Genomic DNA, 17,448 nt, shown 5'->3' with positions numbered 1-17,448 from the left:
CATGGCAGGTGCTTATGGAATGAATCTATGAACGTCGGGTCACACATGGCACATTCACACAGTCCCATGTGACATGGACAGCCTCAGAAGACCATCACATGTCATCACATGTGCTCACTGTCTCAACGCCATGATCCCAACCAGCCACACACGCATGGTCCCGTTATCACATTCAGCCTCACAGACAGTGGCCCACTGTGGCCACGTGACCAGACAGCCTGTGGGCTCACGGTCTGTCACTGGGACAGCTGCAGAGACCCCAGACACCCCGAGACACACTCGCTGGATCCCAGTCCTAAGAACAGCCACACAGACCCGATCACGGTGATATACACGTTCAGGTGCTGCACAGCTAGCTGCTCGAACGTGCACATGCTCACGGCATCAGAGTCTCACTCACGCAGGAACACAGTAACACACCACACCACAAAGCGGGCTCACACATGGCCTCAAGGACAGTCTACCACACGGGAGGCCACACAGTCCCAACGCGGGTCACACGGTCTCATCTGTCCTGTGTGCAGCTGGCTCAGTGTGATTGCATGGCTCACACAGATTCTCATGGAGGGGGCAAGAGGTAGGAATATGGGTAACAGGGAGATGAGATGTGGGGATATGGGGAAGGAAGACGCCCACCAAAGCAGGTCTGGGACACAGTGAGCACAGCGGTCCCTCCACTGAGGGTGGCCCAGGGGGCTAGTGTGACCAGCACCGAGCGAGTGGGAGGAGGAGATGAATCAGAGACATAGAACTTACCTGGGTGGGGGTGGGACTGAGGGAGGGCAGGAGTCGGGCAGGGAGCAGCGAGGGCAGCAGCCGCCTGGATGCAGACTAGAGGGCACTTACCTGTCCCTCACTTGGGGTCCAGACTGAGCCCAGGGCCCAGCAGATCTGACCACCCACCTGGTCGAAGGGAAGGGGTATGTGTGTGTCCGTGTCCCGCCCAGCTGTAGCAGACAGTGGCCCCGGGAGACACTCACTGGATTGTGCTGTGCGAGCCTCAATGGTGGGGGTGAAGACGCCCACCCCCATCTCGGAGCGGGCAGCCAGCTGGAAGCGGTACAGGGTGTCGGGCTTCAGGTCCTCTACAGTGTAGGAGGAGGTGGGGTCGAAGGTCACCTTGTGCTGGAAGAGCAGGGAGCACTCACTGACTGCCCTGACCTGAAAGGTCACTCAGAGGTCACCCCCAACATGGGCTGCAGCTGATCCCTGGGGACCCACTGTGGCTGCAGGGCTGGTTCCCTGCCACGTGGTCACCTGGACCACGCAAGGGCACCTCACCGACCACATGGCCATGGGAACACCAGGGATACGTGGCCCCAGGGAACTTTAGGGCTCTACTGGAGCCATGTGAGCCACAGAGCCTAGGAGACCCAGGACAGACCTAGGGCCTTTGTCCCTGGCACAGGGGTGACAAAGACTACAGAACCACACAGGCCACATGGGCCCCAGAGCCTCAAGGGGCTGTGCCCACACAACCACAGAAATCCAGAAGAGCCTGCCTGGGTGAGCCCACCACAGATCGCCAAGGACCAGGCGGAGCCCTCCCGCCTCTGGCCCTGCTGAGCGCTCACCTGCTGGCCCGTGTCCTCCGCCGCCCAGTACACCAGCTCATACTTGATGATCCGCTCCTGCGGAGGCAGCAGCCACGAGAGCTGGATCCTGGTGTCGGAGTCCGCGTCGGCCTGGAAGTCCGCGGGCTGGGCGGGCACTGCAACACCCCGTGCCCGGCGCCATCAGCCTCGCCAGTCACCCCGAGGGCAGGGGCACCCAGGGGGAGGAGGCGGGGGAAGTCAGGGTCTCACCCCCACGCCCGCCCCGCCTCCCCCAGTGGCCGTGTGGGCGGACACGGGCCCCAAGCTCATGGCTGAGGGAGGAGGTGCCGCCCAACCCTGCCCACCCCAGGTCTGCCCGGCCGGCCAGCGCCTACCTCCCTGCTGTGTCTTGACCTGGATGTTGGGGCTGGGGGGGCCGTCACCCACGGCGGTGAAGGCCAGCACACGCAGGCTGTAGGTGATGCCGGGCAGCAGGCTGCCCACGGTGGTGAGGAGCCCGGCGTCCGTGTTGTGTTTGTGCCAGGCACTCAGGGGGCGGCGGGAGTCGGGGGTGTAGTAGACACGGTAGCCCCGCACAAGGCCGTTGGGCTCCTCAGGCGGCTCCCACTGCACCAGCATGGTGCTGGCGCTCAGCATTCGCGCCTGCACGCGGCGCGGGGGGCTGGAGGGCGCCTGCTCCCCCGTGCGCGCCCGCACCGCCTCGCTGGGGGGCCCGCGCCCGATGCTGTTCACCGCCAGCACGCGGAAGGCGTACTCCGAGAACGGGCTGAGGCCGCCGATGCTGTAGCGGGTGGTGGCCACGCCGTCCACCTCCTGGAAGGGGCCCTCCGCACCCGCTGGACGGTACTGGATGCCGTAGTAGGACACGGGCTCTGAGTTCCCAGAGTCCCAGGTCAGGGTGACACTGGTGGCAGTTGTCTCTGTCACCACAAGGTCAATCGGAGGCTTCGGCAGAGCTGGGGACAAAGTGCAAAGCTCAGGGCTGCCTGAGGTCATGACCCCAGGAGCCAACCCTGCCCTTGGGATTCATCCAACCGGAGTGTGGTTGAGCCCCACAGCCCATCCTGAAGAATGGCCTGGAAAGCCCTTGGTGACCTCTGAGTTCACTTAGTGGGGGCTGGTGGCCTTGGGTCATTCACTGTCTACCCAAGTCACTTCTAGGACTCCTTGGATCCTCACGTCAGCCCCAGTGACTCATCTAACAAACAGACCCAGAGGGGGCCTGCCCGGGCCCCATGCAGATGGGAGGCACACAGGCTGGGGAGCAGAGATCTCTGCCTCTGCAGCATGTCTGGGCTCCTCCATTGGCAAGAATGTGTAACAGGGGCTGGGACAGGGAAGATACTTCCTTAGGGAATGGCCCTGGATTTGAGAAAGCGTGACGGGCTGCTGGCCCCACAGACCACGTGGCTTGGCTCAAACTGAAGGTGAGGTCCCAGGTCCACAGCCAATCACTCAACAAATAATACTGAGTGTCGACTCTGTGCCAGGCACTGTGCTAGGGCTGAGGACACACTGTCACACAGTCACGCCCCTGCTCTCGTGGGGTTTACACTCCAGCTTAAGAGAGAAACGATCAGTGAGTTGATAATCATGGTTCTGGTATGAGTAAGGACAGCAGAAAGCAGGGTGCTGAGATGGAGAAAAATCCAGGGGTGTTCTTGGATGGGGTGATCGGGGAAAGCTTCACAGAACTGAGACCTGGAGAGCGAGATGGAGCCAGCGATGGCAAGGGAGGGGTGAGGGCACGGCGAAACCGAGGACTGTCAGCCTGCTCGGTTCATGGCAGTGAGGATCCTGGTCTTCATCCTAAAAGCAGCCGGAAGCCACTGGAAGGTGTTTCTCCCTTTCTTTAAAGGGGGTAACATGATCCTGCTTTACCTTTTGAAAAAGATGATTCCAGCTACAGAATGGGGGGGTGTTGGAAGGGAGAGTGGAAGCAGGACACCCCAAGGAGTCTGCTCTACATGCGCCTGTCCCAGGGCTCCGGGTGCGGAGAACCCACCCTCCTTGGCTACTGTTTCCCATCCTTCTTGCCAGGAGGCTGGTAAAGCCGAGGGCCTGGTGCTATGTAGTGGTTAGAGTGGTGTGCGGTGGGATCAAGACGCCCAGGGTTCAAGTCCCTGCTCCATCATTTACTTCCGTATGACCCTGTACCTCAGTTTCCTAACTGAAAAAATAAAATCGGGACAATGAGAGCACCTGTCTCCAAGCGTGACACCACCTGAACAAAATAATCTTTGCTTACTAACCAGCACAGCGTCCGCCCCCAGGGACCCAACACCTGTTAGCTATAATGATTAAGACAATTTCTGACAGAAAGCCCTCCCTCCACCAACTAAGGGCCAGGAGGACCCTGAGGCCAGCACCAGGAGAGCAACGACCCTCAGCCCTGCCTGTACCCCGGCAGCCGCACTCGCCTGCCGTGTCCCCTGCTACAGGGAAGGCCACGGGCCATGGCAGGCACGCCAGTGGCATTCACCTTTCACGGTGACCTGGGCCGTGGCCTCAATCATGCCCAGCGAGGAGATGGCCACGCAGGTGTAGTTGGCGGAGCGCACCACGTTGCTGAGCTCCAGCACGTTGCGGCCGACCGGCATCTCATCCTCCTTGGTGAGCTCCTCGGCCCCCATCATCCACTTCACATAGGGCATGGGTGCACCCACGGCGACGCACGTCAGGTTCACGCTGCCGCCCGGCATCACCTCCTGGCTGCTGGGAGGGATGGAGAAACGAGGAGCCACGCGGCGCACTGCGGGAGGAGGGAGAGAGGCACTCACAGCCCGGGCAGGACATGTGGGGGGATGCAAGGGCACGGGCCCCTCATCCAGGAAGCCCCTCTTATCAGAGCCAAGCCCACCTCAGAGACAGGAGGGGCGGAGTCCCTGGGTCCGGGCTGACCACCTCCCACCCCGCTCTCAGGGACTGTCTGGAACACGAGAGATTCCACAACCAAGCTCCCATTTTACAGCCTAGGAAACTGAGGCCCAGGGTCACACAGGGACTCACTGCAAGGCCTTGTCAGGGCCACATCCCAGGTCGCCTTCCAGTGCCCGCCCCTACCTGCTCCTGACCCCCCAGGGGTCTCCAGAGGGGCTAGCTGGGGCACTAGTGAAAGAGATCCAGGCATCCCAGGGTGGAGGGTCCTCAGAGCATGACTGGGGCAGGGCAGACGGTCAGCCCGGAAGTGACACGGCCACCTTCTCTCGAGCCACTGCCTCCACCTCCAGACCATGGTCCCAGGGGAAGAGATGAGGGTAGTGGCATGACCACCTGCCAGGACCTCAGCCATGCTCAAGGCACAGCCTGAGAACCCAGGAGTAGGGGCGGCCTCCAGGAGGGACTGGGCAGGGGCTTGGGTTCGGGGCGGGCCAGGGACGTGGTCTGCGGGCAGGATGGGCATGACGATGGCAGTAACATGATGAGGGTGTCAAGCAGATGGCCTTCAGCACCAATGAACGAGGATCTCAAGGGGGAGGGTGGCTGTGCCTGGCCACGACCTCCGGCCTTGGGCTCCCCGGGTCAGAAGGTGTTCTGAGCCTCTCAGTCCAAGGTGCAGCCTGGACCCCCCACGCCCCCGCCAAAGTCACAAGCTTGGCACAGACTTTTGGAACATGCAGAGGGAGGGAAGGCAGGCAAGACCTAGCCGTGGGCAGGCATGCTTGGCATGCAGACGGGGCATGCAGCTGGTGGGCAGAGGCCGGGGTGTGTCCTTCCTGGGAACCCCTACACACAGGGCTGGAGAAGGCAGGCAGCGAGCCTAAGAGACCAGAGGGGACCACTCAGAGTGTGGGTCTCTGAGGGCCCTTGCTGGGGAGACCAGGCATGCGAAGGACCCATGGTGCTACATCGAGAGCACCTCCACAAGTGCCAGACTGCTGCTCGCACGGCCCAAAAGCACAGAATCAGAGCTCGAAGTAACTGCAGACACCACCTGGTCCAACCTATGACCTCGTTACACAGGGGTCAAAGTGGCAGCCCACAGACCAGACATCCAGCAAATCACCAGGTCCTGCTAATGCACCACCTAAAATATCTTTCAAACACTAATTTCTCTCCAAGTCCACAGGTGACTGCCACCTCCAAAGTCCAAGCCACCATCCTTCCCTGGATTGCTGTACCAGGTTCTCCTCTGCTCCTCCTGCCTTGCTGTCGCCCTCTGGGCCCCCAACCCTGTAACTGGCCCTCCACAAACAGCTGGCAGAAATCCAAATCTGCTCATATCACCCCCATGTTAAAATCTCCCACATGGAGTTTTAAAGGACTCCTCAGCCCAGACTACACCTTACTCAGCCCCTGCCTCGACTCCAAGGTCTCCAGACAGAACCAAAGCACTGCCAGTGCCCCAGTGGGCCGGGCATGACCACCACCAGGGGCTGGGTCTACTTCCCTCTGTGCCCCAGGCTCACTGGGCTCTCAGCGTGTCTCGTGGGTGTCCAGTGTTCCGCCTCCCCCTAGAATCGGCATCCTCATCTTCTTAGGAGAACCATCTCAGCCCCCACTCTCGGTTCTTGGGGTACATGACCCAGATCTGGCTAACAAGATAGAGCCTTCGGACTGCTGTGAAAACTATTAGATGAATGCCCAATGAAACCGTTCAAATATCTGGATCTAGGCCTGCCTGACACTAAATCTGCTTCTACGTTTTTAGTTTTGTAAGACAAAAGTTTCCTTGTTGCGATTAAGCTGATAGTAGTGGGCTTCTGTCACCTGTCCTAAAGCTGGGAGTCTACACTGAATGACAACAGCACATTACAGGTAGAGCAGTGCTGTGCGGCAGGGAACAGGTGGATCCCGGGGACGTGGTTGGCAGGAAGAAGCCTCGACAAAGAGCCTCCTTTGAGCACTCCCCGCAAATAGCACAAGGGTGAGGCTGGGAGGCACGTACATGGTGCAGGCACTCCCTGGGCTCTGGCGCTGAGCCTGGGGGGCAGGCCACGGAGGAGAGGCAGGCCTGCCGGTGAAGGCACAGCCCTGGCTCGAGCAGAAAGGCACAGCAGTCTTCTTAACTGACTAAGTGAAGACTCTCCTCTCAGCCAGTGGCTGCCCTATCTCCTCCTTGTTCATAGGCATCCAAATGGGTTTGGGGGAAGGAAACCACTCTTGAGCACCTCCTATGTGCTGCAGGTTTCCACACCTCCCAGTTACAGACGGGGGAACTGACTGAAGACTGACACTTCGGGGACGTGCCCGAGTTTACACACGTACTAGAGTAGGTCTGTGGGATGAAAAAGCTCACGCCCCTTTGAGGCCCGGTTCACAGGGCTGAAAAGAGAGACCCAGGAGGCTCCACGAAGAAGCTTCTGGGTCAGCCGAGGCTGCCAGGAAAAGACACTTTCCAGCTGACATGAGGATGGGCCTTGAGCCTGTGTCAGGTCACAGCTGCAAGCTTGACTGTGGTCAGTGGCAGAATCTTGGGACCTGATCAGGTCCCTGGACATAAGAACAAAGAGCCCCAGGAGAAGGAAGCAGGTCCCTGGCCGATAAACCTTGGGTCCCAAGCTAAGCAGTGCAGGAAACTGACTGGGCTTTACCTCAAATAGTCCCGGAGGACAGGGTTTTCTGTGCCACTGCCAGGAAGCGGAGGCCCTTTGGGAACTAACATTGGGAAGAGTTTTGTTTTTATTTTTAATTTACCCCCTCCTAGATGCAGGTGGAAGGGAGAACCCCAGGGGCTAAGGTGAGTGAGAGGCCAGATGTGACCCTTGGGGTCATCCCTAGCACCACGCAAGGGCCTCAAGCCCAGGGACTCCTGGAAGGCACACCCTGGCAGGGCGCCACCCTTCATGCTTTCACAGGGATACACAGCCACACACGAGAAGCCTGGACGTGGTTTCCCACAGCTCAGACTCATCTTCCCCACAGTGTGAGGGAGGTCAGGGTAGGTCCACAGAGGGAGGGTGGGGGCAACAGAGGCGAGAGACTACCTCCTGGGACCCCGAGTGCCCATGGGGGCCCGCACCTGGGACCTGCCTGGATGGCCACCCCCATCCCAAGAGCCAGGGGTGGCTGGCGTCTCCCTGCAACAGTCCCACCGCCACTCCTCCCGCTGTCACAGACACAAGGCCTCCCAAAGGGGCAGGACTCGCCCGCGGGACTCGGTCTATTGACAGAAGCAACAGCAGGGAAGGAAAAACCAGAGCCGGGGAAAAATGCACTTAGTGTCTAATCTTGAGCTCCAACAATGCCGGTCTATTACCGTTCCCCGTGCATCCTCAGAGCTGACATTTTATAGACAATTTCCAAAACAGGGCCTTGCCATTGCTGGATTATATTCCAGCTGTAACTTTTAAGTCTAATAATTGGAGCTGACAACCCGCTATGACAGGGCGGAGAGGCACCTGGAGGCATCAGCATTCAGTGGGGTGACAGCCTAACCGTGGGGGCAGGCAGCCCCGCAATCTGCATTCACTTGCGGAAATTTCTCTGATGAAAATAACACAGCATTCAGGAGGGGATAAGGGGCAGGATCCACTGTATCAAGATAAAATAACTCTTTAATAAATAACCTTGTGGCTGCCGCAGAGCAGTAATTAAATGCCGGCGCACTCGGCACACACTTTTAAGTAAAGCTGGAAAAATGTAAGATGGAATTATCAGCGCCAAACAAATTACCAGCCGGGCAAATCCCCCCAGAATATTTAGAAACTCATTTATGCCTTCCCATTAAATATTTGTGTACAGCTTATTTTTGGTGGGACCACGGACAGGGAGAAGAAGGGACAAGGGACTAGGAGGGTGGGGGAAGGGGTGCAGCGGGAGGCGGCTGCAGGCTGGGCCCTCTCTGCTGATGACTGTTTTCTGAACCGCCCCGGCAGATCTGCCCCGTCAGCGAAATGGTGTAACTGAAATGCCCCAGAGCTCAGGAGTGCATATGGATGGATGCTCAGGGCTGATATCTGAGCCGAGGCCACAGCCCTCCTCCCGACTGGCTCCCTCTCGCTCGTGGAGGAAACTCAAGCCGCAGAGAGAATGCAACAGGGGACCAGGTGGCCCGGGTCTGCTCCCTGGGGCTTAGCCCAAAGCCCAGTAGACAGGAGAACCTCCTCTGAGCACTCAGACCATGTGACACAGGAAGGACCGCCAGCCCCTACTGCTGGTCCCAGGACTGGAGGTAGGGCCCTGGCCCTGGGGGTGTGAGACTGCTCTGGAATGGGCTGGTGGGGTCTCTAAGATGTGCTCCCCAAACTGCGGCTGGGCCAGGGCCTCTTGTAGGCTCCCACGTGGGCCTCCCTAAATGGCAGTTGACCGTTCAGTCAGGTGTGAGCTCTTGCTCTGAATGCCCAGCACCCAGCATGGGACTGAGGAAGTGCCAGCTGTCTGGGGGGCTCGGGCAGAGAGAAGGGCCTGGGGCAGGTGGGAAGACCCTCATTTGGATCTGGCCGGAGACGGAAAAGACAAGTCACGGGGAGACTTCCTCGGTGAGCCAAGATGGTGCCACCCACCCAACACCCCGGACCCTAAACTCAGCAGGCAGAGCAGGGCTGGTGCCCATCCAGCCTGGGAGAGGGGCTCCAGGACAGCGCAGACTCTGTAGGACTTTCGCCCTGTGCTGCAGGATCTTGACGGGTGAGCTCATTCTCCATTAGCCTTTCCCCTTCCTCTTTCCAGTGGTTTCGACTGAGCTTGGACAAACGTGGGTTTTCGGTGAGGGGGACTGTGGAAGGCCCCACAGGTGTGCATAAAGCCCTACAGCTCTTACTGCACAACCACTCCTGAGCTCCACCTGGAGCAGAGAGCTGGCCTGGCCTGGGCACAAAGGCGGGGCCCAGTCTCGTGCCATGCACCATGCCCACCTGACCTCCCCAGCGGGGGAGCCGAGCTAAGGGGACATGCAGACACGTGGGGGGTCAGGGACCCAAGCAGCAGAAACATGCGGGGCAGGGGGGCCTGCCCACCCACCACTGGTCCTGCCCGCCTGCCGCCCAAGGGGCGGGCAGGCCTGACTGGGGCCTGAGGAGCTGACCAAGCCCGCTGTTCCCTACGGACAGGAGCGTCCCGTCGATGGGCGAACTGTAGATGGATAAGAAGTGAAAAGGACCAACCTTCTCGCTGATCTGAGAGATGAGAGTTTGGGTTGATGGCAGAGTGCGATGAGGATGAGGAGGAAATAAAAAAAAGACAAGGAGAAACACAGAGAGAGTAAAAACAGGCCAACCTTCATCTGCCCACACAGCACGGAAACGAGACAAGACTCTCGTGCCCCACGCACACGCATGTGCCCGCAGGTGCGCGCGGACCACGCCGCTCACAAAAGACTCAGGACTCATGGAGGACACGGCGGACAGGGCTGCGTCCCGCTGGCAGGCACCAGGTGCCAAGGGTGGGACAGGGAGGGGCGGGAGTGGGGCACAGGCAGGCCCCCATGCCTCACGCGCACCTCAAGGCTCGGACAGACCCAGTGAGCTGGGTTCTGGGGTCAGGGCCCACCCAGCCCACAAACCCACCAAGGCACGTGGGCCACTAGAACCCCGCCACCCTGAGGCAGCCCCACGCTGTGTGGTACCAGAGTGTGAGCAGCTGGTCTGGGAGCCTGTAGGGAGAAAGGCCGTGGAGCCATCGCCCTGTTTAGAGACAGCTGTGGCCCAGCGGCCAGGTCCCTGCAGAGAAGGGGGAAGGGTGGGGGCAGGTAGGCCAGGCTCTGTGGGAGGCGTGGCTCCTCCCTGGTGCCTGGCAGCTGTGTGTCCTAAGAGCTGGAGGAGAGAGACGCTGTGGATGGAAGGAGAGAGTGAGTCACTGGGGGAGGGAGTCGGACGGAGAGAGGTTGGTCCACCCAGCACGCCTGGGCACGCTAGACTGTGGGTGGAGCTGCAGGCAACTGTGAGCAAAGTCAGACGAAACTGGGTGATGCAGGCCCAACACGGCTATCCCCACAGCGGAAGCAGCTCCGGACTGTGTGCCCGGCACTGGGCCAGGAGCGTTACATGCACGGTCCCATGAAATGCAGCAACTGCAGGTCTCAGAGAGACAATGGGAGCCCCGAGTCTGGGGGACAGAGGGACGTGAGGTGGACACTGAAGCCAAATCCGAGGAGGAGACACGGCCTCAGGCGCTGTGGGCACGGCCGAAGACAGTCAGAGACGGATGGAGATGACAGCCAGCGCGAGGCTGTCTATCCAGAGCAGTGTTTCCTAAAGGGGGGGAGGAGGATTCCCCCAAGCGACACTGGGCAAGCTCTGGAGACACTGTGAGTTGTGACAAGGGGGTGCTACGGGCACCTAGTGGGTCAGTAAACATCCCACAACGCCCAGGACAGCCCCACACAGCTAAGGGTTACTGGGCCCCAAATGTCAATGGAGCTGGAGTCCACACTGACCCGGATGCTGAGGCTCCTGAAGGCTGGAGCCCAGTGGGGGCCTCCCAGTGGCTGCCGCTTGGCTGGGAGGCAGGGGGGCACAGGCCAGTGGGCAGGCCAGCACTGGGGGTTTCTCCATGCGTGGACCACCCACAGGCAGGGTCCAGGATACAGAATTCGTGGCCAGCACCGCAGAGGCTGTGCCAGAGGAGCTGGGGTTGATAGGCCCTCAGCACTGTTGGGGGCAGAAAGCAGGGGCTTTACTAGGACTGTGATGAGGGGGTGGACCCCAGAGGCCAGGGTCCTAGGAGCAGGGCTTTCTAGGTGTCTAGAAGTCCAGAGTAAGGCCTGTCCTGGGACTACAGGGCAAACTGCTCTCTGCAAAGCAGGGCAGGCACAGATTCAGGTGGGGCCTGGTTATGAGGCAGGTCCTAGGCACAGACTTAGAACTGGCCCTTAGACACCAGGGCCCACAGGAATGTATGTGTGTGCATGTGTCACAGAGAGGGAGAGACAAGCCAACTGGGGTTGGGACACCCTGTTTTAGAATCCCTAGCAAGTGGGGCTAGAACTAAAGGAACCCTTACATTCCCTGCCCAAAAGGCCTGTGGAAATGGGCCCAGGAAGGCAGTTCAGGAAGACCTGGTGGAAGGGGGGATGGGCCAGAGTCCTGCCTGAGCTCACCACGTGTAGACAGTGGGGTCCCCACAGAGAAGGGTAAGAGGGGCTGCAGGTAAGAGCCTCCTGGTCAGTGCCTGAGCCACCAGCTACAGCAGCAGCCGAGCTCAGCTCATCCAAAGAGACCCACTGTCCTGCCTCAGGGCTAAGGCTGGCGTGATGGTGACTTTGGAGAACTCTGCCCAGCCAAGACGACGACGCCCAGTCCATCCACATTGGGTCTGGGCCTTCTCCTGCCTCAGTACGGCCTCTGCAGCTCTGCCCCAGGAAACGCGCCCATATGACCGCACCCGTGCAGCTTGCTTGGGATGCACAGCGGCTCTGCCGCGCCTCTCCTCTCCCTGGTGCAGCCACACGCAGTGAAGGACTTTGTTGCTGAGGCCCGGAACCTCCACATTCTTGAGCCTATGGTCTTTCGGAAGAAGTGCTTGGTCAGGCCCACACAGCAGTCGGAGTGGTCCGGGTGGGAGGAGGCAGGTCTTTGAGGAGGGTTGTTCCAGCTGCTCCTCTCAGAGGGGACGCGTCAGGCCCCTGTGCGCTGGTCAGAAGCTCTGCCTGAAGCAGTGTGGGGGAAGGCTGTGCAATTTACAACACTCATCTTGGCCATTTGGGTGGCTTGCACGCTCCTGGCCTCCATGCCCTGATGCTGCTCCTTAAGACAGGCCCTGGGTCAGCTCAGGGGAGCCTCGAAGAGCAGAACAGCTGAGAAGGGGACCAGTGGGGACCTCCCGTCCCATGCCCCTAATTCCGATGAGGCATCAGCCAGTCTCTGAAGCACAGTCTGCCCATCACCTGTGGCCTATCGGGATCTTGTGCCCTGACACATCACAGCCCCTCAATAAGCACATGGTTGATGGCCTGATTCTCTCTGCCTTGTCTGACCATGTGGCCCTGAAGAGTGGGACAGGCCACTGCCATTGCCCTGCCCCATGTTTGGCCCTGGGCGGACAGGCAGACGACACTCTTTGCGAAGCTGCACTAAGCACTTAGCATGATGAAATCATCACTGCAAGGAAACTGCATCCACTTTCCTTTACAAATCCCTGGAGTGGAGACGGTTTCACTTTTAATGACACCCATCTGTGCGGGAGGGTTAAGTGGGGGTGATGGCAGAGGTAGGAGGGGCGCCTAGGGCCCCTCCTGGACACCATGCACACAAAACCCCGTGTTCTCAGGAAGGGGTAGGTGGCCAGCTTTGGTTCCCCTGGGGCTGTGAGCATAACAGACTGGACAGGCCAAAACAGTCCCCAGACCCTCTCTGCTGGGTACCCAGACTTGTTGAGAGTGTGGGATCCACGCAGTCCCAGCACGGAACACCTAAAACACACTAGGTGCTCACCTGTAGGGGCTCAAAGCTGCCTCGGCCTGACCCCCTACACAGGGTCCTGCCTGATGACAAAGCACAGCTGGCTCCTCCTCCAGGAAGGCCCCAGGCAAACCTGGTCAGAAGGCAGGTACACCTGGCCCGGAGCCCACCCTGCTGGGGTGGGCAGGACACACTCAAGGAAGACCAGGCAGGTGTGCACACGTTCACACACAGACATGTGTGCCTGCTCTCACACACACACACACACACACACACGCACGTCTGCTCGGAAGGCTCTAGACTCCCGTGGGGCTCTGGGCCCATGAGGCAGGACCTACAAGAGATACAAATGCTCCCAAGACTGTCTGTTTCCCAAAGGGCCTGCGGGAGGAAGGCAAAGTCGGGGCGGATGTTAGGAGCTTGCCCAGTGGGAGCTGCTGCTGCTACGGCCGCTGCAGAAAGAGGCGGAAAGGAGGAGAGACTGGGCCCACGGCAGCCCGGTAAGTCCACACCAAGGCTCGGGGCAGCAAGCCCGGCAAAGGCAGCTCAGCTCTGTAGAGTCAGGGCTGGGCACCGCCTGAGTCCTTACCTCGCACATACAGGTTGGCGGGGGCCGAGTAGCGTGTGCCTGCGGAGTTGGTCGCCACACACTCGTACTTGCCTTGGTCCGACTCCTCGCTGCTCTCAATCTGCAAGGCACCTGTGGGGACACAAAGACAACGGTCAGGCCTGCGACCCGAGGAGGGGTCTCGACAGCATCTACGGCTTGTGTTGACCAGATGTTGCAGACATCAGGGCCACACCCCGGCACTGGTGCTGCTTCTGGGAAGCTCTCCCTGACAAGCCCGGAGGCCTCCTGGCCGGAACGGAGGGTCGTGCTCTGGAGCACAATCCCGCCCCCCGCGCGGTCCAGTCGGGCCTGCTGGCTCGGCCAGGGGCTCCACCCTATCCCCCAACTCCACTGAGTGCCCGCCACACTCTGGCTGGTACTGGAGCCTGTTTGCCAATGAGCATCCCCATCAGAGCATTGTGGAGCCGGGCGTGGGTGGGACAGCCTGTAGACCGGCTGGCCTGGGACCTCTGAGCGTGCAATGCCCTCCTCGGCAAGACCTGAGACTCTGCCGCCCACCAGAACCCACAGGAAGGAAGAGGTGGCCCTGAGGGCCCGGTGCCCAGCAGCCTCTGCTCCCAGCACCCAACCTCCCCCCCACCTCCCCACCAGCCCCACCCATTCCGGCTCCTCTCCTCAGCCTGGTCCTGCTAAAGTGCTTCGACCCACCACGGCTCCTGCATAATTCAGGAGGCTAATGAAGGATGCAGCTCCCACTCGGGCCAGCGCCCTGAAGGGCTGCTCTGGCCACAGACGGACAGACAGGAGCCGGGACCGGGGGTGCCGCTGAAAAGGACGCTCACAGAGGGTGGAGGAAAGGGATGGGGCCAGTCCTGGCAGGTCCAGGTCAGGGAGGCCGAGGTGAAGGCGGGGTGGGAGATGGGGGTGAAACCGGCCGACTTGGCCACCTCCAGCCCTGGCAGAAACGCCTGAGAACTCTGCTGGTGAGAGCACACCGGGCAAGCCGTCTGTGACAGGGAACATCCCGAGGCACCAGCAACGCCCGCTCCCTGGAACAAGCCGACAGACAATCACACCCACACAGGACGGTCCAATGGACAGTTAACAACCCCACAGGACACAGCCTGACAAAAACCACTGCCTGCACAGACCTACCCCTCCCAGAGCCCAGGCCAGCTGACAGTCACACCCACACAGGACACACACAGAACTGCCTGACCCCACCTGACCTGACCTGACCGGAGCCACTAGAAGAGTTCCAGGCCACGCTCTCATGGCTCAGGCCCCAGGGGAGGGCCACTGCGTCTGAGCTACAGCCCCTTCACCGCCCGACACCCCTCTTCCACCACCCAGACCTAGGGCAGCAGGAGGGGCGTGAACAGCCAAGGGGCTGGGAGCTGGAGGTGGGGAGAGGGGTGCCCAGGCTGGGCCCTGATACCAAGGGAAAAAGGGCTGGTCTGCTCTGTGGTCCTGGGCAGCCCTCCCCACCAGCATCAGGGAGTGTGAGGGCCCAGGGCCTGTGCCAAATACCCATCTCCTGCGAGAACAGCCCCGACGGGCACTCAACAGGTCACGTTTATGCGATGGATGGACGTTGTCACAGAAAATGTGCATTCAAGCAGGTGGGGCTCAGGGCCCTGGCCAGAGGGAAGGGGGCTATATCAAGGTCAGCTCAGCTGGGGGTAGCGGGAGTCCTGGCAGCTGCTGCCACAGGCAGGAGCAGGGAGTGGTACCTGGGTGGGATCCCTGCTGGGGGAAGAAGCTCCCCTGCACAGAGAGCCAGGACTGGTCAAGGGACCCAACACAGACCCTGAGCCTACTGCACACAGAAACCCCCAAATCTGGAACCAAGACCAAGACCCAGCAGCGGGAGCACTGAAGAGTCAGCATAGGCTGAGAGGATGGGCGGGGGGATCCGGAGGCTGAGTCCTGTCCTCAGCGGGTGATGGACCAGATGCACCACAGGGGAGCAGCTGCACCACCCAGCCGCGTCTTCTGTTCCAAGAGCAGCCTGGCCCTGAACTCTGAGGGTCTAGATGCGCCCAAGAATACTGAATAAAAGCCTCATGGAAGCAACCATTTTACAGGGTGCCTGCTCTGGGCCAGACACTGCCCAAATTCTCTTCCTCTCCTCTAATCCTCACGACCCCATGAGGGAGTTGGGGCCCTGGCCCTGACTTAAAGAGGAAACAGACTTCTGAGAGAGAAACTGAGTTTTTAAAGGAGTTGAGGTGAGTCAAACTTGAACCGGACCTTTGAGTACAGTCCGGGCTTGGAACCGCAGAATGTAGGGTCCTGCTGCATGAAAGTAGCTGGGGCCGATAGGTCAGAGGATCCATCAGGCTACCTAGGATCCTATTTATTTCTGTTGTCATCCCAGCCTCTACATTAAAGTCTTAACTGCGCGTCCCTCCTAGCGTTTGCTGAGCTGGGGGATTTACAGGGGGATCCTCATTCTACTACAGGGCTGGGATGTTAACAGGGAAGTTAGTAATAATCGAGGGCCCCAAGACAAAGAAGGTTCTCAAGACGGAAGGCAAGGCTTGGGCATGCTCCCCCACCTCATGGGAAGACTTTCTGTCTCTGGCCAGCCTTGAGGACCGGGGCCTGGCTTCCCTGCAGGAGCCAACAGAGCCCCTTCTGTGGGGCTGGCCTAGAAGGCCTGGGCAGTTGGGCGTCCAGCCCCAAGACAGGGATGAGCCAAGTATCTCCACAATCCAGACTTGCAATGGATGAGTCACAGGAGGGGATGGCTGAGAGTGGATGTGTGTGGTGGCCGGTGGTGCTGAAGGGGCTGGAGCTGGAGATGAGGAGGCTGGAGAGGTCGGGATGGGGATGGGGGAGGTGACGGACTGGACTGGACGGGATGGAGTGGTGGTGACGGCGGCGGGTGGCGAGGCGTGGTGTGGCGAGATGCACGGACAGCATTCTTACCTCTGATTGGTGAACCACCTGGCGAGGTAATTTGAATGCAAATAAGATCAGAGAGAAGCATTAGTACAAAAGGAAGGAAAGCCACAAAAAGCCAAATCAGATAAAATAAAACATGAGAGAGGGCCTTAAATACACAGAGAAGTTGAGGCGTGGCTTAGGTGTGAGCAAGCACCAGGCTGCGTGTAGGCAAAGCTGTGTTTCCCAGGTCACTGGCACGGCTCTGAGGAGGGGGAGACTGAGGCTGGGCCAGCAGGGCTGGGGGTGCCAGGAATTAGGGTGGTGAGTCAGGGCTCCTGCAGACTCTGCCGGCTGAGCTCAGTGGAAGGGCAAAGTGAAGAGAAGAGGCGATAACCCACCCTGTAGGGCTCCCCAGATTCCACAGGTGAGTAGGATTTCAAAACAGAGCACTTACCCAAAGCAGGGCATTTAAGCAGACCAAAGAAAGGGCTAAAGGGATAGCTCACCTCAGGCTATCACCAGACCAGCCCTCCACAAACACACACACCAGTCCCCTACTCACCACCCGGTGGCAGACCCCTGTAAAGCCACCCAACCTTGCTAAAAACCGACTGACTGCAGAGTCCCCCCACCTGACTGGTGAGAGCCAGGGGCCATTCCCCACCCCCGCCCCTTGCCTGTTCATTGCCTTGTAACCCTGGGAATCAGCAGCCTCGAGAGCCAGATGCTCACCCTGCAAATGCCTGGTGTGGGGCTATTATGAGGTCTGGACATGCTCCCTTCCCAACAGGGACCCCCTCTTCTACCACTGCCCCATCCAGAGGAGTGAGGGGCCTGTGGGCAGGCCCAGGTCAGCCCCGTCCACCCTGCCCTTCTCTGCCCACTTCTGGGGAGGGAAGTGTACAGGGAGGCAAACACTGATTAGTTACTATCTCACTGAACCTGAAGACAACCACTTAGGAGGAATTATCCATCTCAGCAAGAATGAGGAAACAGAGGCTGAGGAACATTAAGTGCCCAAAGCCGAAGGTCACACAGCTTATGAGGTGGCAGGAACTAACCAGGTCTGGCTCACAGCCTTCACACTGGACACAGAGGCTGGAGACAAGGCCAAGGAAGCTGCTGGGACCTGGGCTGTGTGCAAGGCACA

The 17,448-nt window shown here is 59.8% G+C and overlaps 1 protein-coding gene across 4 annotated transcripts in view; it reads right to left on the bottom strand.

Annotated features, from left to right (window-relative positions):
- The window catches only part of PTPRF (protein tyrosine phosphatase receptor type F), an 84,248-nt gene that overhangs the window by 26,182 nt on the left and 40,618 nt on the right, over positions 1-17,448 (bottom strand). For all 4 annotated transcript variants that reach the window (XM_057550191.1, XM_057550197.1, XM_057550203.1 and 1 more), the window contains exons 7-11: positions 13,425-13,535; positions 4,039-4,308; positions 1,931-2,512; positions 1,575-1,711; positions 981-1,125 (exon numbers count right to left, since the gene is read on the bottom strand). In XM_057550191.1, the coding sequence (XP_057406174.1) occupies positions 981-1,125; positions 1,575-1,711; positions 1,931-2,512; positions 4,039-4,308; positions 13,425-13,535 (1,245 nt within the window). The remainder of the gene's footprint in view (positions 1-980; positions 1,126-1,574; positions 1,712-1,930; positions 2,513-4,038; positions 4,309-13,424; positions 13,536-17,448) is intronic.

This window comes from Balaenoptera acutorostrata, chromosome 1 (genome assembly GCF_949987535.1).
Source record: "Balaenoptera acutorostrata chromosome 1, mBalAcu1.1, whole genome shotgun sequence".
NCBI classification, from domain to species: Eukaryota; Metazoa; Chordata; class Mammalia; order Artiodactyla; family Balaenopteridae; genus Balaenoptera; species Balaenoptera acutorostrata.
The sequence above is the reverse complement of the archived record's forward strand: the minus strand, read 5'-3'. Positions and strand labels throughout refer to the sequence as shown.